At 46.6% G+C, this 23445-nt stretch overlaps 1 protein-coding gene across 3 annotated transcripts in view; it reads left to right on the top strand.

Moving 5' to 3' along the window:
- The first annotated feature begins 323 nt into the window (after positions 1-323).
- The window catches only part of vps54 (VPS54 subunit of GARP complex), a 113829-nt gene continuing 90707 nt past the window's right edge, over positions 324-23445 (top strand). Inside the window, exon 1 of one of the 3 annotated variants that reach the window (XM_059986130.1) lies at positions 324-409. Coding sequence is in view for 1 of the 3 variants with exons in the window: in XM_059986128.1 (XP_059842111.1) it covers positions 458-511 (54 nt within the window). In the remaining 2 variants the exon portion in view is untranslated. Of the gene's footprint in view, positions 512-23445 lie in introns of all 3 variants that reach the window. The other 2 variants (XM_059986128.1, XM_059986129.1) reach the window with 2 other exon arrangements.

Here is a 23445-nt window from a genome sequence, read left to right as displayed (position 1 = left end):
CAGGGAGGAGGTGCAGGAGCCTGATGACCTACACTCAACGATATAGGAGCAGCTTCTTTCCCTCCGCCATCAAATTTCTGACGGTCCATGAACGGCATGAAATACCTCATTATTCATCTTTTACACAATTCGTTTTCTGTAATTTTAATATCTTGCACTGTAAAGCTTTCACAACACAACAAATCTCACGCTGCATGTCCGTGGTAACAAAGTTGATCCTGATCTTCGTCTCGAACTGGCCACCAACCCTCAGGCCAGACCGGCGGCCGGCCGGGACGATGTCATGTGACCGTTCCCTCTCCCTCAGCCCGCCCCCTCCTCCCGTGCGGTGCATGCCGGACTGGGCTGGCGCTTGTTATGACTCCGGCTCCGGGTGGCAGCATTGGGACCGCAGCGCCAGGCGGAGCAGGTAGACCGTTCGGGTTCATCATGCGCGGGCACAGAGGGAGCGACGTGGATGGGGTCTGACAGCCGAGGAGGAGGCCGGCTGAGGGCAGTGGCTCAGGTGCAGGTCAGACTGATGGGCATTGGTGGCAGCAGTCGGTGCGACGGGGGCAGGGCCTTAACTCCGACTAGGCCTCGGGATTGTTGTTATGCGATCTCGGAGCAATGTCACCGCTGACGGGGTGATCAGCGTTAAACTTTCATGTGGTGTGTCGTTTCATTGGTGAACCCTTGTAAACAGCAAAATGCGAACGCTGAACGTTTTGAGATACTGTAACTGCTGGAGATACCAGCTCTGTGCTCGTCTGCCGTGTGATGCAGTGTTGATGTGTCATTTTAATGTCCTCAATTTATAATTGCCTGCTTCGCAAAAGTAATCATTATTTGGCAAGTTTAATGTTCTATTTTTGTTGACCCTGATTTATTTTGATTTCTTTTCACGTTAACGTCCAGCTCTATTTCCACCGCTGCCCATCATAACAGAGATGCTTATTGACCAAACTACTTTTAATTAAGTAGTTTGGAAATAAAGACTTTGTATGAAGTGCCACTGTCAATGTATAATTTCGTTCATTTGAAATGTAATTAACATTATGTATATTTCACATGTTTTACCGATGAACATGAGAAATTGGAAGAGATAGATATAGGTCCATTTTTCTTATAGATCTCCATTTTCTTGATATCCAGATATTTTAATATTCAGATATTCATTGATTTATGATTTGAAAGCAGTTAGTGGTTGACCTGCATTGTAGAGAATTCTAAGAAGTTTCTATGTAACAGTTTCTTCCCCAAGCTATCAGTCTCGTCAATACCCAGAGCCTGGACTGAGACCTTGCCCTATTGTCCTGTTCATTATTCATTGCAGTCCTATGTAGGTCTGTAGTCTAGTGTAGCTTTCTCTGTTGTTTTTTTATGTAGTTCAGTCTAGTTTTTGTACTGTGTCATGTAACGCCATGTTCCTGAAAAACATTGTCTCATTTTTACTATGTACTGTACCAGCAGTTATGGTTGAAATGACAGTAGAAGTAACTTGTCTTGACTATCTCACTAAATTAAGAGATTTTGTGTCCTCTCACTCTGAAATGGCTTACCCCTTTGAGAATGTGACCCTAATTCAAGGTTTCTTGGTGAGGAAAGCATGCTCCCCATAAATACCCAGTTCAGAATTCGTTTTCTGAAAGCAGAAGATTGCACATGTATTGAGATGCAGTAAAAAAAAGTGTGCCATGCTTACAGATAATTCCAAACAGAAGTACAAACAGAATGCAAAATATAGTGTTATGGTAATAGAGACAGTGTAGTCTAGCTCAACAAATAAGATGCAAGGGCCATGACAAGGTGTTCATCTTTATTGTTCAAGAGGTCCTTTCAACAGCAGAATAGAACTTGTCCCTGAGTTTGTGGTGCAATTTCAAGCTTTTGTATCTTCTGTCTGATGGAAGGAGGTAAAAGAGAGAATGACAGAATACCGGGTGGGTGTCTTTGAGTATGCTGGCTAACTTTTAAGGTATTAGGAAGTGCAGACAGAGTCAGTGAAGGGGAGACTAGTTTTTGTGATAGACTGAGCTGTGTCCACAACTCTGCAATTTCTTGTGGTCTCAAGCAGAGCATTTGCCATACCAAGCTGTAGGTCAACCAGATAAAACACTTTGTATGGTGCATCTGTAAAGATTGGTGAAGGTCATGCCGAATTTCCTTAGCTCTCTAAGAAAATATAAATGTTGATGTTCTTGATGGTGGAATTTAAGTTGCTGAACCAGGGCAAACTATTGGTGATATTTATACCAAGGAACTTGAATCTCTCTGCCATCTTAATCTCAGTACCTACAGGACATACCCAACTTCCTGAAGTTAAAGACCAGCTCTTTTGTTTTACTGACTTTTGTGGGGTAAATTGTTGTCTTCACATCATGTAGCTATGCTCTTTATTTTCTTCCTATCCTCTGTCTCATCATTGTTTGAATTCCTGCCCATTATGTTGGTGTCATCTGCGAACTTGTACATACAGTTAGAGCAGTATCTGACAACGCATTGTGAGTGCATAGGAAGCAAAGTAGGGGCTGAAGGCACAGCCTTGTAGGGCATCAATGCCGAGGATCATTGTGGTGGAGATCTTGCCACCTATACTTGCTGATTGTGGTATGTTGATCAGGCAATCAAGGATCCAGTTGCGGAGTGAGGTGTTGAATCCTACATCTAGGAGTTTGGGAATTATAGTATTAGAGCCATAGTCAATAACATGGGTGTCTTCTGTTTCCTAGGTGTTCCAGAGTTGATTCTATGAATTCTATGAATTTGCAGTGGTAGGCAAATTGCAGTGGGTTGAGGTTTTCTGGAAGATCAGAGTTGATGCATGCCATGAGCACCCACTTGAAGCACATCATGATGCTGAACGTCAGAGTGGTTGTTTTTAATAAATGGTACTGTAGTGGTGTGCTACACGCAGCGCTAAAATTACGACACGGAGTCAGTAACTGCAGTCAAAGGAAAAAACTTTATTCGAAAACTTCAGCCTCACTTTTAAGCCTCCCTCAACCGGCCCCCCATGGCGCAGAGGCTCCAAAGCTCTGTGCTCGCCAGGAAATGGGTCGCCACATAACCCCCCCCCCCCCCCCCCCAGAACCGGCGATACACCCCCCAATGTCCACAGTCTGGGCCAGAACCTGCTTGGGAGGTCGGCCTCTGCGCCGAGGCGCCGGAAACTCGGCCGGTTGCGCCAGGTCCACATGGGCCGGTTTGAGGCGGTCCACCGTGAAAACCTCCTCTTTCCCCCCCAATGTCCAGCACGAACGTGGACCCGTTGTTCCGGAGCACCATAAACGGCCCCTCGTATGGCCGCTGCAGCAGCGGCCGATGCCTGCCCCTTCGTACAAACACAAACTTACAGTTCTGTAGGTCTTTGGGTACGCAGGTTGGGTGCCGCCCGTGCTCTGAAGTGGGTATGGGGGCCAGGTTACCGAGCTTCTCGCGTAGTCTGCCCAGGACTGCTGCGGGTTCTTCCTCTTGCCCCCTTGGGGCTGGTAGGAACTCCCCGGGGACGACCAGGGGCGCGCCGTATACCAACTCGGCCGACGAGGCATGCAGGTCGTCCTTGGGCGCTGTGCGGATGCCGAGTAGGACCCAGGGAAGCTCGTCCGCCCAGTTGGCTCCTGCGCGACACTGGCAGGGGACCCACGATATCCACATGAATGTGGTCGAAACGCCAGTGGGCAGGATGGAACTGCTGCGGTGGGGCTTTGGTGTGCCGCGGCACCTTGGCCGTCTGGCAGTGCATGCACGTTTTGGCCCATTCACTGACCTGTTTGCGGAGTCCGTGCCAAACGAACCTGCTGGAAACCATCCGGACAGTTGTCTGGATGGAGGGATGCGCCAAGTTATGAATGGAGTCGAAAACGCGGCGCCGCCATGCTGTCGGGACAACTGGACGGGGCTGGCCGGTGGCAACGTCACAGAGTAGGGTCCTCTCACCTGGGCCCATGGGGAGGTCCTGGAGCTGCAAACCGGAGACTGCGGTTCTGTAACTCGGAATCTCCTCATCCGCCTGCTGCGCCTCTGCCAATGCCTCAAAGTCTACCCCTTGGGAAAGGGCATGAACGGTAGGACGAGAGAGCGCATCCGCCACGACATTGTCCTTACCTGAGACGTGCCGGACATCCGTCGTGTATTCAGAGATGTAGGACAGGTGGCGTTGCTGGCGGGACGACCGGGGTCGGACGCTTTCGTAAACGCAAAGGTAAGCGGTTTGTGGTCCGTGAACGCGGTGAAGGGCCGACCTTCTAGGAAGTACCTGAAATGCCGGATTGCCAGGCAGAGCGCCAACAGTTCCCGGTCAAAAGCACTGTGCTTAAGCTCGGGTGGTCGCAGGTGTTTGCTGAAAAACGCCAGGGGTTGCCAGCGACCTGCGATGAGTTGCTCCAGCACCCCACCGACTGCCGTGTTTGATGCGTCCACTGTGAGGGCGGTAGGGGTGTCCATTCTGGGATGTACTAGCATTGCGGCGTCCGCCAAAGCTTCCTTCGTTTGAACGAAAGCGGCGGCAGACTCCTCGTCCCAGGTAATGTCCTTGCTCGGACCCGACATCAGGGCGAACAGGGGGCACATGATCCGGGCAGCTGACGGGGGGGAAGCGGCGGTAGAAATTGACCATACCTACGAATTCCTGAAGGCCTTTGATCGTGGTGGGTCGGGGAAAGAGGCGGACCGCATCTACCTTAGCGGGCAGAGGGGTTGCCCCGTCTTTAGTAATCCTGTGGCCCAGGAAGTCAATGGTATCGAGTCCAAACTGGCATTTGGCGGGGTTGATTGTAAGACCGTACTCACTCAGTCGGGCGCAGAGTTGACGGAGGTGGGACAGATGCTCCTGACGACTGCTGCTGGCTATGAGGATGTCATCCAAATAGATGAACGCGAAGTCCAGGTCCCGTCCCACCGCGTCCATTAACCGCTGGAACGTCTGTGCGGCATTCTTCAGGCCGAACGGCTTGCGGAGGAACTCGAAAAGGCTGAAAGGGGTGATGAGAGCCGTTTTGGGGACGTCGTCAGGATGCATCGGGATTTGATGGTACCCTCGGACGAGATCTACCTTGGAGAAGATCCGTGCGCCGTGCAGGTTTGCTGCAAAGTCCTGAATGTGCGGCACAGGGTAGCGGTCCGGTGTGGTAGCCTCGTTCAGCCTGCGGTAGTCGCCGCACGGTCTCCAGCCCCCCGTCGCTTTGGGCACCATGTGCAGGGGGGAGGCCCATGGGCTGTCGGACCGCCGGATGATTCCCAATTCCTCCATCCTCTGGAACTCCTCCTTCGCCAGTGGGAGCTTGTCCGGGGGAAGCCGCCGAGCGCGGGCGTGGAGGGGTGGTCCCTGGGTCGGGATGTGGTGCTGTACGCCGTGCCTGGGCATGGCCGCTGTGAACTGTGGTGCCAGAACCGATGGGAACTCCGCCAGGACCCTGGTGAAGTCGTTGTCGGACAGTGTGATGGAGCCGAGGTGAGGGGCTGGCAACTGGGCTGCACCCAGGGAGAACGTCTGAAAGGTCTCGGCGTGTACCAGTCTCTTCCTGGGCAGGTCGACCAGTAGGCTGTGAGCCCGCAAAAAATCCGCACCCAGAAGCGGTTGGGCTACGGCGGCCAGTGTGAAGTCCCACGTGAACTGGCTGGAGCCGAACTGTAGCTGCACCTGACGGGTGCCATAGGTCCTTACTGTGCTGCCATTCACGGCCCTCAGGGGGGGACCCGGTGCCCTGCTGCAGGTGTCGTAACTCGTCGGAGGTAAAACGCTGATCTCAGCCCCAGTATCGACCAAAAACCGGCATCCCGACCTTCTATCCCACACATACAGGAGGCTATCCAGATGGCCAGCCGCCGTAGCCATCAGCGGCGGCTGGCCCTGGCGTTTCCCGGGAACTTGCAGGGCGGGCGACAACGGCGGGCTTCTGCGCCCCACCGCTGGTGGTAGAAGCACCAGTGTTCATTGGGCCGGGGGTTGGCGGGCTCTGCGGCCGGGCCTGGACTGGTTTGCTGCCGGGAGCGTGGCTGGGAGATCTGTGCGATGGACACCCCGCTCACCTTTTTGGCGTTCCACTGCAAGTCCGCCCGGGCTGCCACCTTCCGGGGGTCACTGAAATCCGCTTCGGATAGCAGCAGGCGTATGTCCTCGGGCAGCTGCTCCAGGAATGCCTGCTCAAACATGAGGCATGTGTGTCCGTCAGCCAGAGACAACATCTCATTCATTAAAGCTGATGGAGGTCTGTCGCCCAAGCCATCCAGGTGCAGTAAACGGGCAGCCCGCTCGCGCCGTGAGAGTCCGAAAGTCCTGAGGAGCAGGGCTTTGAATTCCGTGTATTTGCCGTCTGCCGGGGGCGACTGTACGAACTCCGCGACCTGGGCCATGTGTCCTGGTCGAGGGAGCTCACCACGTAGTAGTAGCGGGTGTCTTCTGAGGTGATCTGGCGAACGTGGAATTGGGCTTCGGCTTGCTGGAACCATAGGTCCGGGCGCTGTGTCCAGAAACCCGGCAGTTTCAACGAAACCGCATGATCAGAGGCGGCGTCGGTCATTTCTGGTCCAAAAATCGTTTGGACCGTCGGGGTCACCAATTGTAGCGGTGTGCTACACGCAGCGCTAAAATTACGACACGGAGTCGGTAACTGCAGTCGAAGGAAAAAACTTTATTCGAAAACTTCAGCCTCACTTTTAAGCCTCCCTCAACCGGCCCCCCATGGCGCAGAGGCTCCAAAGCTCTGTGCTCGCAAACCCCCGTAGGCTATCTAATTGTGAGTCGGTTCGGATGCGGCAGGAAATGGGTCGCCACAGTACCCTGTTTTTCTTTGATACCGGTATGATAATTCTTGTAGGTGTGAATCACTGCATGGAGTTGGAAGAGGTTAAAAATGTCTGCACAAGATCTGAGGATACCCACGAGATCTCTATCCTCAGACTTTTGCACGGTGACTTTGGGTACAGGTGTGTTGGAGGCTGTTAAAAAAACTTGCATAGAAAAAATTGAATTCATCAGGAAAAGATGCTTTGTTTCTTTGGAAGGGGATCTGGGTAAAGCTCTTTTTTGTGTGGATATTTTGTGGTGGTCTTTACAAACCGGGAATGATGCTGATGTTGAAATGTAAAGATAAATGAAATGATCAATGGAATAAATACAGTACAAAAGGGAGTATTAAGACACTTTGCATTTTAGCAACTAAACAGATTTTCAGGCATGGATGAAATGTAATCGGGACAGTGAAAAGAAGCAAGGGAGAAAATTGTTAAAGTTGTCACCATTTTTTCTGTTGACGGTTGGTTAATAGCCAAAGCATTTAGGAATAAAAATTCCATTTTCAGATTGGGAAGCTTTGATCAGTGAGGTGCAGCAGGAATACCGAAGCTTCACCTAGGACTTGGATAAGATGATCCCATATAATGCATTCAATGGATTATGGACAGATTAAATCAATAGGTGTCGATCTGAAAAATGAAATATAATGTGGACAATATCTTGTGAGGGGACACATAGGGAATTATTAAAGTGTTAGTGTTCAGAGGGCATATAAGGCACATAATCACTGAACTCTCACATGCAGGTGCACCAAACAATAGGAATGGCAAATAGTATGTTGGTTTTTATTGCAAGTGGATTTGGTTGCAGAACACAGACATCTTGCTTCATTTGTGTAGGGCACTTTAAGAGATGACATCCGGAATGTTATGTATAGTTTTGATTTCCCAAATGATAAAGTATATATGCACAGTAGCACGAGTGCAGCAAAACTTCAACAGATGGATGGTCTGTTTGGTGATTTGAGGAGATATTAATAAGACTATGCCATTAGTTTCTAGAGCTAAGAAGATTGAGTGGTTATCTTTTTGAAACTTACAACATTGTTATAGGGTTTGTCAGGGGAGATACAGAGATGATGTTTCCATGCCTGGGATCACAGTTGTCAAGATTCAAAATTGTTTAATATAATTTGCAGTACATAAGTGTAAAGCAGAACAAAGTAATTGTTATTCCAGATCTGCTGCAGCACAAAGAAACACACACAATAAGATAAAGAACACAATAATAAAAAAAACTGAATAAATATAAATACACAAGATAGCTTGTATCCATCGATTGATTGTACATCTACCGAGTGATGCAAGGCATGCGAGAGTCTGAACATAAGGTGACTGACAGGAAATGATAAAGTAGTGGTGGGTGGGGATGTAGTGGGGTGGCTTTGTGGATGGAGGTGTTGATCAACCTTACTGCTTGAAGAATGTTCCTGATTTTGAGTCTGGTGGTCCTGGTGGATGCTAAGTAGCCTCCTCTCAGTCCATCAGCAGAGTAAACAAGTGAAAATCTGCAGATGCTGGAAATCCAAACAACACACACAGAATGCTCGAGGAACTCAGAGGCCAGGCAGCATCTGTGGAAAAGAGTACAGGTGATGTTTGGGGTAGGGATCCTTCATAATGTTACTGGCCTTTTTCTGGCACCTTTCTGTATATATGTCTTTGATGGCGGTGTGCTGGTAAAGCACTGGGCAATTTTGACTGCCTGTTGTTGGACTTCCTGTCCACTGCAGTGCAGTTTCCATACCAAGCAGTGATGCAGCTCTCTACTGCCCATCTGTAGAATTATGTGAGTATAGATGTGCAAAGTCCAGCTCTCTTCAGCTTCCTCAGAGAGAAAGTAGAGGAGTTGTGTAGAATATGTTCTGGGATCATGAGAGATTGTGCAAGCTGTGCACTCTGGGAACTCCTGGCAGTTGGTGAGTATGCTCTCAATGGTACAGCGGTAAAAGTCCGCAGTGTTCTGAGACAGAGGTGAGCTTTTTGATCAGGACACCAAGTACATCATTGCCAGAATACAGGCTGTACCAATCCACACTTCCCAGATCATTTCTGATACCATCAAACTTGGCCTTTCTCCAATTCTCCAATTTAGAATCTCAACCTGCAGACCCGTGCTTTTCCATATTTACTTTGAAACTAATAACATTGTGGTTAGTAGATGCAAAGTGTTCCCCTAAGTAGTTTTGTCATCTGCCCTGTCTCACTCCGTAATAGCAGATCCAGTATTGCACACTCTGTCATTGGGACTTCTACGTACTGATTAAGGAGCACCTTGTAGCGGTGTGCTACATGCAGCGCTAAAATAACGACACGGAGTCGGTAAACTGCAGTCAAAGATAATTTTATTTGAACTTCACAGCCTTGCTTTAAAGCCTCCCTCATCCCGCCCTCCCCAGGCGCGGATGCTCCAAGAGACACGTACTCACAAACCCCCGCAGGCTTTTCTCCCTTTGTTGCGGACCTGGCCTTTGTGCCTGCACGCTGGCTATTTGTGAGCCGGTTCGAGTGTGCTAGGAACTGGGTTGCCACATAACACCCCCCCCCCCCCCAGAACTGGCGATACACCCCCCAATGTCCACAGTTTGGGCTGGACCCTGTTTGGGAGGTTGGCCTCTGTGCCGCGGTGCCGGAAACTCGACAGGTTGTGCCAGGTCCACAAGGGCCGGTTTGAGTCGGTCCACCATGAAAACCTCCTCTCGCCCCCCCAACGTCCAGCACGAAACTGGACCTGTTGTTCTGGACCACCGTAAACGGCCCCTCGTAGGGCAGTTGCAGCAGTGGCCAATGCCCGCCCCTTCGTACAAACACAGACTTACAGTACTGCAGGTCTTTGGGTACGCAGGTCGGGTTCTGCCCATGCTGCGAAGTGGGTATGGGGGCCAGGTCACCGAGCCTCTCGTGTAGTCTGCCCAAGACTGTTGTGGGTTCTTCCTCTTGCCCCCTGGGGGCTGGTATGAACTCCCTGGAGACGACCAGGGGCGCGCCGTACACCAACTCGGCCAACGAGGCGTGTACATCATCTTTGGGCGCCGTGCGAATGCCGAGTAGGACCCAGGGAAGCTCCCGCCCAGTTAGCTCCTCGCAGGCGGGCCATGAGAGCTGACTTTAGGTGACGGTGGAAACGCTCCACTAGTCCGTTCAACTGTGGGTGGTAGGCAGTGGTGTGGTGCAGCTGAGTCCCCAAAAGGCTGGCCATGTCTGACCACAGGCTGGAGGTGAACTGGGTGCCTCTGTCGGAGGTGAACTGGGTGCCTCTGTCGGAGGTAATGTGGGCCGGTACACCAAAGCGGGACACCCAGGTGGCGAACAGTGCCGGGGCGCAAGATTCGGAGGTGGTGTCGGTGAGTGGGATCGCTTCTGGCCATCTTGTGAACCGGTCCACGATAGTGAGGAGGTGCCCCATGATATCCACATGAATTTGGTCAAAATGCCGGTGGGTGGGGTGGAACTGCTGCGGCAGAGGTTGGTGTGCCGCTGCACCTTGGCCGTCTGGCAGTGCGTGCACGTTTTGGCCCATTCATTGACCTGCTTGCAGAGTCCATGCCAAACAAACCTGCTGGAGACCATCTGGACGGTTGTCCGGATGGAGGGGTGCGCCAAGTTATGAATGGAGTCGAAAACACGTCACCGTCAAGGTGCCGGGACGACGGGATGGGGCTGGCCGGTGGCAACGTCACAGAATAGGATCCTCTCACCTGGGCCTACGGGGAGGTCCTGGAGCTGCAAACAGGAGACTGCGGTTCTGTAACTCGGGATCTCCTCATCTGCCTGCTGTGCCTCTACCAGTGCCTCAAAGTCTACCCCTTGGGAAAGGGCATGAATGTTAGGGCGAGAGAGCGCATCCGCCACAACATTGTCCTTACCCGAGACGTGCCGGACATCCGTCATGTATTCAGAGATGTAGGACAGATGGCGCTGCTGGCGGGACGACCAGGGATCGGATACCTTCATGAACGTAAAGGTAAGGTCCGTGAATGCGCTGAAGGGCCTACCTTCTATGAAGTACTTGAAATGCCGGATTGCCAGGTATAGCGCCAACAGTTCCCAGTCGAAAGCACTGTATTTGAGCTCGGGTGGCCGCAGGTGTTTGCTGAAAAACACCAGGGGTTGCCAGCGGCCTGCGATGAGCTGCTCCAGTACCCCACCGACTGCCGTGTTAGATGTGTCTACTGTGAGGGTAGTAGGGACGTCCATTGTGGGGTGCACTAGCATCGCGGCGTTCGCCAAGGCTTACTTCGTTAGAATGAAAGCGGCGGCGTACTCCTCGTCCCAGGTAATGTTCTTGCCCGGGCAAACAGGGGGCGCATGATTTGGGCAGCTGAAGGGAGGAAGCGGTGGTAGAAATTGACCATACCTACGAATTCCTGAAGGCCTTTGATCTTGGTGGGTCGGGGGAAATGGTGGACCGCATCTACCTTAGCAGGCAGAGGGGTTGCCCCGTCTTTAGTAATCCTGTAGCCCAGGAAGTCAATGGTATCGAGTCCGAACTGGCATTTGGCGGGGTTGATTGTAAGACTGTACTCACTCAGTCGGGCGCAGAGTTGACGGAGGTGGGACAGATGCTCCTGACGACTGCTGCTGGCTATGAGGATGTCATCCAAATAGATGAACGCGAAGTCCAGGTCCCGTCCCACCGCGTCCATTAACCGCTGGAACGTCTGTGCGGCATTCTTCAGGCCGAACGGCATGCGGAGGAACTCGAAAAGGCTGAAAGGGGTGATGAGAGCCGTTTTGGAGACGTCGTCAGGATGCATCGGGATTTGATGGTACCCTCGGACGAGATCTACCTTGGAGAAGATCCGTGCGCCGTGCAGGTTTGCTGCAAAGTCCTGAATGTGCGGCACAGGGTAGCGGTCCGGTGTGGTAGCCTCGTTCAGCCTGCGGTAGTCGCCGCACGGTCTCCAGCCCCCCGTCGCTTTGGGCACCATGTGCAGGGGGGAGGCCCATGGGCTGTCGGACCGCCGGATGATTCCCAATTCCTCCATCCTCTGGAACTCCTCCTTCGCCAGTGGGAGCTTGTCCGGGGGAAGCCGCCGAGCGCGGGCGTGGAGGGGTGGTCCCTGGGTCGGGATGTGGTGCTGTACGCCGTGTCGGGGCATGGCTGCCGTGAACTGCGGTGCCAGAACCGATGGGAAATCCGCCAGGACCCTGGTGAAGTCGTTGTCGGACAGTGTGATGGAGTGGAGGTGAGGGGCTGGCAACTGGGCTGCACCCAGGGAGAACGTCTGAAAGGTGTCAGCGTGGACCAGTCTCTTCCTGGGCAGATGACCAGTAGGCTGTGAAACCGCAAAAAATCTGCACCCAGAAGCGGTTGGGCTACGGCGGCCAGTGCGAAGTCCCACATGAACTGGCTGGAGCCGAACTGTAGCTGCACCTGACGGGTGCCATAGGTCCTTACTGTGCTGCCATTCACGGCCCTTAGGGGGGGACCCGGTGCCCTGCTGCGGGTGTCGTAACTCGTCGGAGGTAAAACGCTGATCTCAGCCCCAGTATCGACCAAAAACCGGCGTCCCGACCTTCTATCCCACACATGCAGGAGGTTATCCCGAAGGCCAGCCGCCATAGCCATCAGCGGCGGCTGGCCCTGGCGTTTCCCGGGAAGTTGCAGGGCGGGTGACAACGGCGGGCTTCTGCGCCCCACCGCTGGTGGTAGAAACACCATTGTTCGTTGGGCTCCCCACCCCTGCCTCTGGGGTTAGCGGGCTCTGCAGCCGGGCCTGGACTGGTTTGCTGCTGGGAGTGTGGCCTGTTGATCTGTGCGATGGACGCCCCACTCATCTTCTTGGCGTTCCACAGCAAGTCCGCCTGGGCTGCCACCTTCCGGGGGTCGCTGAAATCCGTGTCAGACAGCAGCAGGCGTATGTCCTCGGGCAGCTGCTCTAGGAATGCCTGCTCAAACATGAGGCAGGGTGTGTGTCTGTCGGCCAGAGACAACATCTCATTCATTAAAGCCGATAGAGGTCTGTCTCCCAAGCCATCCAGGTGCAGTAAACGGGCAGCCCGCTCGCGCCGTAAGAGTCCGAAAGTCCTTAGGAGCAGGGCTTTGAATTCCGTGTACTTGCCGTCTGTCGGGGGAGACTGTACGAACTCCGCAACCTGGGCCGCTGTGCCCTGGTAGAGGGAGCTCACCACGTAGTAGTAACGGGTGTCCTCTGAGGTTATCTGCCGAACGTGGAATTGGGCTTCTGCTTGCTGGAACCATAAGTGAGGTTGTAGCGTCCAGAAGCTTGGCATTTTCAACGAAACTGCATGAACAGATGCGGCGTCGGTTATCTCCGGTCCAAAATCGTTTGGACCGTCAGGATCACCAATTGTAGCAGCGTGCTACATGCAGCGCTAAAATAACGACACAGGGTCGGTAAACTGCAGTCAAAGATAATTTTATTCGAACTTCACAGCCTTGCTTTAAAGCCTCCCTCATCCCGCCCTCCCCAGGCGCAGATGCTCCAAGAGACACGTACTCACAAACCCCCGCAGGCTTTTCTCCCTTTGTTGTGGACCTGGCCTTTGTGCCTGCACGCTGGCTATTTGTGAGCCAGTTCGAGTGTGCTAGGAAGTGGGTCGCCACAACCTCTACAAACTCTACCCCAACTAGTCCTTTCACAGTATGGGAGCCCCAGTCAATACGTGGAAAGTTAAAATCACCTTTTATCACAACCTTGTTTCCTGAACGTTTATGTTGTCTGTGATCTCTTTTTTTTATTAGTTTTTTTAATACATTTTACAGATTAAAAAACCCCAAATCACAGAGGAACATTAATACAGTGCAAAATTAAGCATACAATGACAATATGATACAAAGAAAGAGTATTTTAAAAAAAAAGCACCTAAATTGAAGACAAGTAAACTTAGTATCCTCCCCAAGCCCGAAAACACACAAAAAAAAAACTCCAGACCAACCACAACACAATATAGAGAATATAAATCAGGACAATCAAACTCCCAGACTGTGAATACACTTAGCAACAGAGGATAATGATGCCTACTACCAGAAAAAAAAGGGAGCTGAAAGCAAGGGACCGAAAAGAAAAAAACCCTAGTCAAGAGGAAGGTTATGAAAGTACTCGATAAAAGGCCCCAGACCTTATGGAACTTTAGGTCTGAATTAAGAACTGAATAATGAATTTTTTTCAAGGTCCAAGCAGGCCATAATGTCGTTAAGCCATTGAACATGGGTGGGCAGGGCGACATCTCTCCATCTAAGGAGGATCAAGCATCTAGCCAGGAGAGAGGCAAAGGATAATATTCGGCATTTGGTCGGACTCAGACGTAAATCTGTCTCGCCCCAGAAACCGAACAAAGCAATTAAGGGGTTTGGTTCTAGGTGCTGATTCAGAATATACGATAACGTTGTGAAGACGTCTTTCCAAAATTTCTCCAAGCTAGGACAAAACCAGTACATATGGATGAGAGAGGCCTCGCCCCTTTTGCATTTATCACAAAGCGAACTAATGCTAGGGTAGAATCGAGATAATTTAGATTTAGACATATGGGCTCTGTGAACAATCTTAAACTGTAAAAGGCAATGGCGAGCACAAAGAGAGGTTGAGTTAACCGATTTGAGAATCGAGTCCCAGATAAGGAGGTATTTAAATCCTGCTCCCATGCCATTTTAATTTTATCCACAGGGGCCCGTCGTAAGGCTGCTAATTCATCTCAAATAATTGATATTAAACCTTTACCTAGTGGATTAATGGAAGGAAATAAGTCCATAGCATTTTTCGCAGGCATTTCAGGAAAGTTCAGAATTAAAGGAGCAATAAAGTGTCTGATTTGGAGATATCTAAAAAAATAAGCATAGGGCAGATTGAACTTAACAGAGAGCTGCTGAAAAGAAGAGAAGCGATTATCAATGAAAAGATCTTCAAAATGTCTAATGCCCTTCCTATACCAAACCTGGAATGCTGAATTGTACGTGGTAGGTAAAAAAAAGGTGATTATGTACGACAGGGCTGGAAACGGAAAAAACCATGGAAACCATAGCATTTCCTAAACTGAGCCCATATACGCAAAGTGTGTCTAACAAGAGGATTAGCTATTAATCTGGACAGACTGCTAGGGAGTGCAGAGCCAAGAAGTGCAGAGATAGATAATTCTTTAGTGGAGCTCAACTCCATTGCCACCCAATTAGGGCACTCGGGTTGGCCATGGAAAAAAGACCAAAAGGTAGCACAACGTATATTGGCTGCCCAGTAATATAAACGAAAGTTAGGTAGAGCTATGCCACCCTCTTTTTTAGGTTTTTGGAGATGGATTTTATTAATTCTAGAGCGCTTATTCTTCCACAGATATGACAAAATAATAGAGTCTAAGGAATCAAAAAAAGATTTAGGAATAAAAATTGGGATAGATTGAAATAAGTATAAAAATTTGGGGAGAACATACATTTTAACAACATTAATACGACCTACCAAAGACATAGATAGAGGTGACCATTGTACCAGACTCTGTTTTATAGTACATGAAAGATTGGCAAAGTTTTCACGAAAGAGATCTTAAACTTCCTTGTGACTGTAATTCCAAGATAAGTAAATTGATTATGGACTACTTTAAAAGGGAGATCACGAAATGTTAATTCTTGTGCTTCTTTATTAATTGGGAAAAGTTCACTCTTATGTAAATTAAGTTTATAGCCAGAGATCTGGCTAAACTGGTCAAGAAGTGAAAACATTGGAGGTAAGGATGTAGATGGATTTGAGAGAAAGAGTAATAAGTCATCAGCATAAAGAGAAACTTTATGCTCAACACCCCCTTTCCAAATCCCGGTCAATTCAGGACAATTTTGAAATGCTATCGCCAAAGGTTCTATAGCCAAATCAAAGAGAAAGGGACTTAAGGGGCATCCCTGACGGGTGCCAGGTTTGAGATTAAATACCTGGGATTTTTGAAAATTAGTTAAAACAGAAGCAGTAGGACACAGGTACAGCAATTTGATCCAAGAGATGAAACTTTGACCGAGGTCAAATTTTTCTAAGACTGCAAAAAGGTAGTTCCACTCTATACGATCAAATGCTTTCTCCGCATCGAGGGAAATAACACATTCAGGAATCCCAGTTGGAGGTGAGTATAAGATATTAAATAAACGCCGAATGTTTTAAAAAAAAAGGGAGACGGTTTTTAATAAAGCCTGATTGGTCATCAGAGATAATGGAGGGAATAATGGTTTCTAATCTATGAGCCAAAACTTTAGCTAAGATCTTTACATCAACATTGAGCAAGGAAATCGGCCTATACGAGGAACACTCTGTTGGGTCTTTGCCCTTTTTTTAATAGAAGAATAATAGATGCCTCATTGAAAGAGGGTGGCAATTTGCCATAATTAAATGAATCAGATAATACTGAAAGTAATTGAGGAGAAAGAAGTGAAGAGAATGATTTATAAAATTCTACAGGGAACCCATCAGGTCCAGGAGATTTCCCTGAGGACAATGCAGAAATTGCAAAAGATATCTCTTCTGATGATATAAGCGCATTAAGTTTGGCTTTAGAATCAGTTGAAAGTGAAGGAATATTCAGATTCTTTAAAAATTGATCAGCAGAGATATTGTTATTCAAAGATTCAGCGGAATAAAGCCGAGAATAAAAATTTTTAAATGCGTCATTAATTTCTAAATGATCCGATGTAAAGTCTCCATTCTCCTTCCGGATCTTTGTAATATGTTGTTTGGCTTTGGAGTGCCTCAGCTGATTGGCTAGAAATTTACCAGACTTATCCCCATGAATGTAAAAGCGACTCTTGCTTTCGAGAGGTTGGTGTTCAACAGGTTGAGTAGACAGAAGATTAAATTTAGTTTGGAGTTCAACACGCTTCTTGTATAGTTCAGGGTTCTTAGTTTGAGCATATAGTTATCCAATTCTTTAATCTGGTTAATGAGGTCTAATCGATCTGCACAGGATCTTCTGTTGAGATTTGCTGTGTAAGAGATTATTTGACCCCTCAGATATGTTTTCATGGCATCCCAGACAATCTGGGATGACACTTCAGGTGATGCATTAGTGTTAAAATAAAAGGTTATCTAATCCTTAATCATTTTTTAAAAATCATCATCTGATAATAAAGTTGAATCAAACCGCCAGTGTTTATTCCTCTGGGGGAGACCAGGAAAGTTCAGAGAGAGAGTAATTGGGGCATGGTCAGAAATCAGTATACTCTGATAGTCACAAGAGTAGGCCAATGGAATAAGTTGGTTATCGAGTAAGAAATAGTCAATTCTAGTGAAGGTATGGTGAACATGTGAAAAAAAAGAATAATCTCTCTCAATAGGATGAAGGAAACGCCATATATCAGAGATACCAAAATTAGGGAGAAACGATTGGATAGCTAAGGCAGATTTAGTAGGTGATCTGGTAACAGAGGACGATTGATCCAGATTAGGATCTAACCAGCAGTTGAAGTCCCCACCCAGTATAAGAGAGTATGAGTTTAAGTCTGGTAGTGAGGAAAAAAAATGTTCAAAAAAGTTAACATCATCAAAGTTGGGGGCATACAGGTTTGCTAGTACAACTTTAGTGTTATATAGTTTACCGGAAACAATAATAAAACAGCCATTTGTGTCAGATATTTTATTATGGAGTTCAAAAGGAATATTTGAGTTAAGAATGGAGACTCCCCTAGCTTTAGCGGCAAAGGATGAATGAAAATGCTGACCCGCCCACTTTGACAGAAGCCGGGAGTTATCAAAACAACGAATATGAGTTTCTTGAAGGAAAGCAATGTCAGCTTTGAGTTGTTTAATATGTGAGAATACCTTCCTCCTTTTAACAGGGTGATTCAATCCCTTTACATTCCAGCTCACGAATTTAAGTGCACTAGCCATTATCAATTACTAATGCATAGAAGGCAGCAGGCATATAAAAAGTCAAGCAATACAATAGCAGTCTGGGAGCAGAAATGTAAACATAGATTCGTGAAATCAAAACATAAACATATCCTGAGCAATAAAGACAAACAATAAATACAGTGAGTGATGTTGGAACTGGAAAATCCACCCCACCCACACAACCCAAAACTAGACGGCTACCAAAAAAAGCAGCTAGCTCTACCAAAAACATTAACCCACATATAACTTCCAGATCTGTGTCATTAACAGCAGTTCCGAATAAATACTATAGCAAATAGTAACTAGTTTATGCACTAGAAAACATAACTACAAATTGGAACATCTTCTGCAGAAATATAAAACTTAATACAGAGAAAATCGGAAGAAAACCAAAACTAACCTACCTGCGAAAAATTATGGAAGAATAAAGTAAGAGAAAGGGGGGAGGAAGGGAAAAATTATAGGTTCAAGAAGAGTACTTATCAACCATTTACAGAGAGGGAAAAAAAAATCAGAGATTTAAAAAAAAAGGTGAAATAAAATAATAAATAAAGAAATAAAAAATAATCAGCAGTTAAACTGTGAACCAACAAACAGGGAGGCCTTCAATAAAGACTTCAAACCTCCAAAACAAGTTAGAGTCAATTGTAGAACTCTATAGATAAAGTTGCACAAGAATAAAATAGATTACACAAGTACTATTTAAACGTCCATAGGGAAACATTAAGCACAGAATGTCTATTTAAAAAAGACACACCAAATCCAGGGAGAGATTGTCAACAGCCTTTAGAGTTTCAATAAATAATGTCTGAGTGATTCAAGTAAAGTCTGAGTCCAGAAAAAGTAATTTTACTACGAGAAGTACTTATCCACCATTTTAGGAGGTCCGATCGGGTTCCAAAGATGGCTGGATAGCCGGAAGACTTGCAACAAATGCCTCAGCCTCCTTCACTGACTTAAACCACTTATATTTTCCAGTATTAAGCGTGATTCGTAAATCGGCAGGAGTGCGAAGAGAGGGTTTAAAACCACGATCAAAAAGCACTTTCATTACGCCTTTAAACTCAGCGCGCATCTTTAAGGTCTGGGGTGCAAAATCTTCCACAAAGCGAATGATTGTATTTTGGAAAGTAAAAGTACCTCTGCGACGTGCCTCCATAATCAGACGGTGTTTTACCTGGAATTGATGAAAGCACAAAATTACTGGTCGCGGGCGGGAGCCCAGAATTCCGGGGGGAACGTAGATCCTGTGTGCCCTTTCGAGCTCAGGCGGGTTCAGAAGCAAATCTTTCCTGAATATCTCACAGAAAAACTCGGCGAAAAACTTCACGGTTGATCCCTGTTCGGTGGCCTCTGGCAACCCAAGAATTCAAAGGTTACAGCGTCTGCTCCGATTTTCGAGATCCACCATTTTGGAAAGGAGTTTGCTACTTTTCCCCTCTAGGCTGGAACAGAGAGTCTCCAAGTATCGAACACGACTTTCTAAATCTTCAGAAGTCGAATCGATGCGAGATAAGTGTTCAGCATGTTCATCCATTCTGTCGTTGATCCTATCCAGTTTGGCTTCCAGCTGTTTGAAAGCAGTTCTAAATTCCTTTAAAGTATCGTCTCGGTGTTGTTCCAGCGCAGCGAGGGTCTCAGAACGCAGAGCGGGAACTTCCTTTCTCCCGGTTTTAGAACCCTTGTTAGACATTGTAAGGTAGATGTGTTCACAGGCAAGTAAAAGAAACCAAATAAAGTTCCTAACTAAGGTTTAAAAAATGGAGACATTTAGTGCAAAGATAGCGAAAATAACGGAACAAAAGTTCGGAGCAGCTAAGCAATCGCATCTTACTGGAAGTCCCCGTCTGTAATCTCTTTACACAGTTTTTTTTTCCTCTAGATCCCTCAGATTGTTGGGTTGTTTGTAATATAGCCCCAGTAACCTTTTTTTCAGTTTTTCTGTAATATACCTTTCTTTTTCTCAGTTCTACCCACAGTGCCTCACTTGGTGAGTTGTGCAGTCTGTTCTGACTGAACATTTGTCATTTTCCCTGACTTGCAATGTCACCCCTGCTCCTTTAAGCCCTCCCACTCTGCACGCCTGGGACAATGGAACCCAGAAATATTGAGCTGCCAGTTCCTGCCCCTCTTGCAACCAAGTTTCACTAATAGCTACAATTGCATATTTCCAGGTGTTGATCCATGCCCTATGCTCATCCGGCTTTCATTGCATTGAAGTATACAATGCTCAGGACACTAGTCGCACCATGCTCAATCTTTTAATTCCTAAATTTGTCTGAGGTTTTATCAGCATCTGTCCCCCACAACCACTCCACTAACTGTTCTGGCACTCTGGTTCCCATCCCCCTGCAACTTTAGTTTAAACCCCACCATGCAGCATTAGCAAACCTTCCCATTAGGATATTAGTCCCCTTCTAGTTCAGGTGCAAACTGTCTCTTTGGTACAGGTCCCACCTTCCCTGGAAGAGAGCCCAATGATACAAAATTCTTATGCCCTCCCTCCAACACCAACTCCTGAGTAATGTGTTAAACTGTGTGACCTTCCTATTTCTGACCTCACTAGCACATGGCATGGGTAGCAATCCTGAGTTCACTACCCTTGGAGGTCGTGCTCTTTAACTTAGCATCTAACGCCCTGAACTCCCTTTGCAGAACGTTGTGACACGTCTTACCATTGTGAGTCGCTGTCTTTAATACTTGATCGGCAAACCTGAGTGAATCATGGCCTCTCAAGCTTCTGCTCTCTTGATGCCTAAGATGAGGTATGCATTCAATATACATTTGACATACAGAAAGAAATTCTTTCACTCAGAGGCTACGGAGGTTTAATCAGTGAGTTTGTTAAGATGATGATCATTAGATTTTTAGATTAAAAGGGAGTTTGGAGATTTGGGGTTTGTGCAGGAAGGTGGCTACATTTTATTTGAATGCCATGATCTTTCTGGATGATGGAGCAGGCACAAAGAGTCAAATGAGCCAGTTGTGTTTTTGCATTCTCCCTGGTGGCTGGGGTGGCACTGTATAATTGAAAGGTTGTTGATATTGTGTCATTCTGTTGAAAGTGAGGAAGAGATAAAGTGAATATTTGCAGGCAAATTACTTTGATGCCAATGTCAAACAATTGATTGGAATCTATTCTGAGGGACAACGTGAACATAAGAGCAATTAAGAGTATCCAATATGCATTTGTAAGAGGAGTTCATATATGTTTATGTAGATTGATTTTTTTTGATGAGTTAAACATAATGATGACAATTTGTTCAATGTAGTCTGCAGAGATTTAATTAAGGTGCCAACATAGTAGGCTGGTCAAACAAAGTAAAGGTGCATGGCCTTTATTCTCCATGGATCAATGGCAGATCAGATCTAAAATCAACTTAGTCGCTAGAAGCAGATACTTATAATTGGTGGCTGTTTTATTAACATAAAGGATGTTATCACTGGGGTTCCACAATGCTCAGTATTCTTTCTCTTGGTGTTTGTTTCATAAATCAATAATTAAGACTTAATTATCAATAATTAACCGGGTTTCAGCCCAAAACGTCGTCACTACCTCCTCCTATAGATGCTGTCTAGCCTGCTGAGCTCTGCCAGCATTTTGTGTTTTTATTAAAGGAAATCATCATGTTTTTGATGGAGAGGAGGAAAGCCTTTGATTTCAGGAGAATATAGATGGTCCAATTGGCTTGAGAATGCTGTCTAATGCCAGTTAGACCATGGTTTGAGTGGAACATATAATTCTGGTAATCACTATACCATGAAGATGTTAGATTTAAAAAAAATGTCCTGAATGCTTTCCTTCTTAATTTGAGGCATGGAGTAAAAGACCAGAGGATGGATGCCAAAATTATATACAATAGATATTGTACTATCACTTTACAGAAAACTCTTATTACACTACAGATGATGCAGAAGAGATTTACAAGGTTGTTGCCAGATCTGGGAAATTATAGACCGGAGGGAAGATAGGATAAATTAATATTGTTTTTCATTTCAGAGCAAACGGTAGAGGGGGAATGCTTAACTGAGGTGTATAAAATTGAGACCATGGATGGAGTGAATAAGAAGAACCTGTTTTTCCATGGATGAGATGGGTTAAAAGGCCATGGGTTCCAAGTAATTGGTAGAATGATTGGAATGAAAGTTGAAGTAGAAAAGATCACATTTAAATAATACTTGGATGTGTACTTGAAAAGTGTACTGTTGGATGATGAGTCAATAACTGGAAGGCTGAATTCGTTTGGATAGTTCTTTCCCGACTCAAGAATGATTGGTCAGATTTATTATTGGTATCTTATGTTTTCTATGTTTCCATGAACACAGAATGACTGTACATTTATCATTTTGCTGTGTTATGCAAAACATTTGCCCTCTTATCTGACGTCTAAGTTTATGATCACCTGATTTTCCTGTGACTAATGCTAATCAAAGGCCAGCTTATATTGACTTTGAATTTTGTAGATGTGTGATAGATGTCAGTCTTTCTAGTAAATATAATTGGTTTGAATATTTGCTGTCAATCCATATTATCATGTTTGCATTAATAGAATCTGAATTTCTATTGCACATATGCCAGTTCTATGAATTACTTGGAACCCATGCATCAGGAAAACGTTAACAGACAGACTCCTGAGAATTTTTCCCTATAGCCATTTTATATATATATTTTCCCCCCCCCTCACTGACAATCAACACTGGTGGACCTTAAGGATGCTTAGCCCACTGCTCTACTCTCTCTACGTCTACGACTGTGTGGCTAAGCACATGTCAAACACCATCTATAAATTTGCCGATGACACAACTATTGTTGGAGGAATTTCAGATGGCGATGAGGAGGCAAACAAATGCATAGCTCTGTAATTGATTTGTTGTACAGTGAAACCTGGTTATAATGCGATTGTTTGGGTCCATAAGATGTCATTGTGAAAAAAGTGGGGCCACGCTAAATCAGGGTTCAAGAAAATCACTGTTGAAACTGACCCAATGTTAACCTAACATCCTAAAACACCCCTATTTTTGCCCTATTTGACCCATTTTTGCACATTTACCTTCTGGCAAGTAAAGTTACCTTTGAATTAAAGAATTCTGCGAATAATTCGTTGTTGTTACTGTAGAAATTAAAACACAAATTAAATTTTAGTAAAGCTTGAGAAACACTAACACTTGAGAAATCCCGTGAAATTGAACAAACCACTTGTATGGGGAGTCATCGAGGCTGACATCTTTGGCTGTCTTCAGGCATTTGGATTTTAGTCCTGTTTCTTCTTCAACTTTGCAAAGCAATGCACATAACTTTTCTTTGTGAGATTTCCAGCCATGAAGTGTTGATTCCGGTATCCTGAGGTCTTGTGCAACTTGAGTTTGACTTTTAGTCTTGATCGCGTCAAGTGCATGAAGCTTATCTTTCAAAGAAAAAGATTTTCTTTCTAGCAGTTTGTTCCATTTTGAGTAAAACAAGGTCCAGTGACTCACACAAAATGCTGGTGGAACGCAGCAGGCCAGGTAGCATCTGGTCGAGACCCTTCATCAGGACTAATAGAGAAAAGAGATAGTAAGAAATTTGGAAGTGGGAGGGGGAGGGAGAGATCCGAAATGATAGTAGAAGACACGGGGCGGGATGAAGCCAAGAGCTGGGAAGTTGATTAGCAAAAGAGATACAAGGCTGGAGAAGGGGGAGTGTGGCTTGACATGGACATGGAGTCCAATGACTGATCACCTTATATCCGAATTTGCGTTAAATTGGGGCGCATAAATTCTGGGTTTCACTGTACTATGTTTTTTTTTCTGCATTTAGATAATGAAAAATGGAGTGACTGTTTCAAGAGTCTGGTGTTGATCATTCCAC

This window comes from Hypanus sabinus, chromosome 12 (genome assembly GCF_030144855.1).
Source record: "Hypanus sabinus isolate sHypSab1 chromosome 12, sHypSab1.hap1, whole genome shotgun sequence".
Lineage (NCBI taxonomy): Eukaryota > Metazoa > Chordata > Chondrichthyes > Myliobatiformes > Dasyatidae > Hypanus > Hypanus sabinus.
The sequence above is the reverse complement of the archived record's forward strand: the minus strand, read 5'-3'. Positions and strand labels throughout refer to the sequence as shown.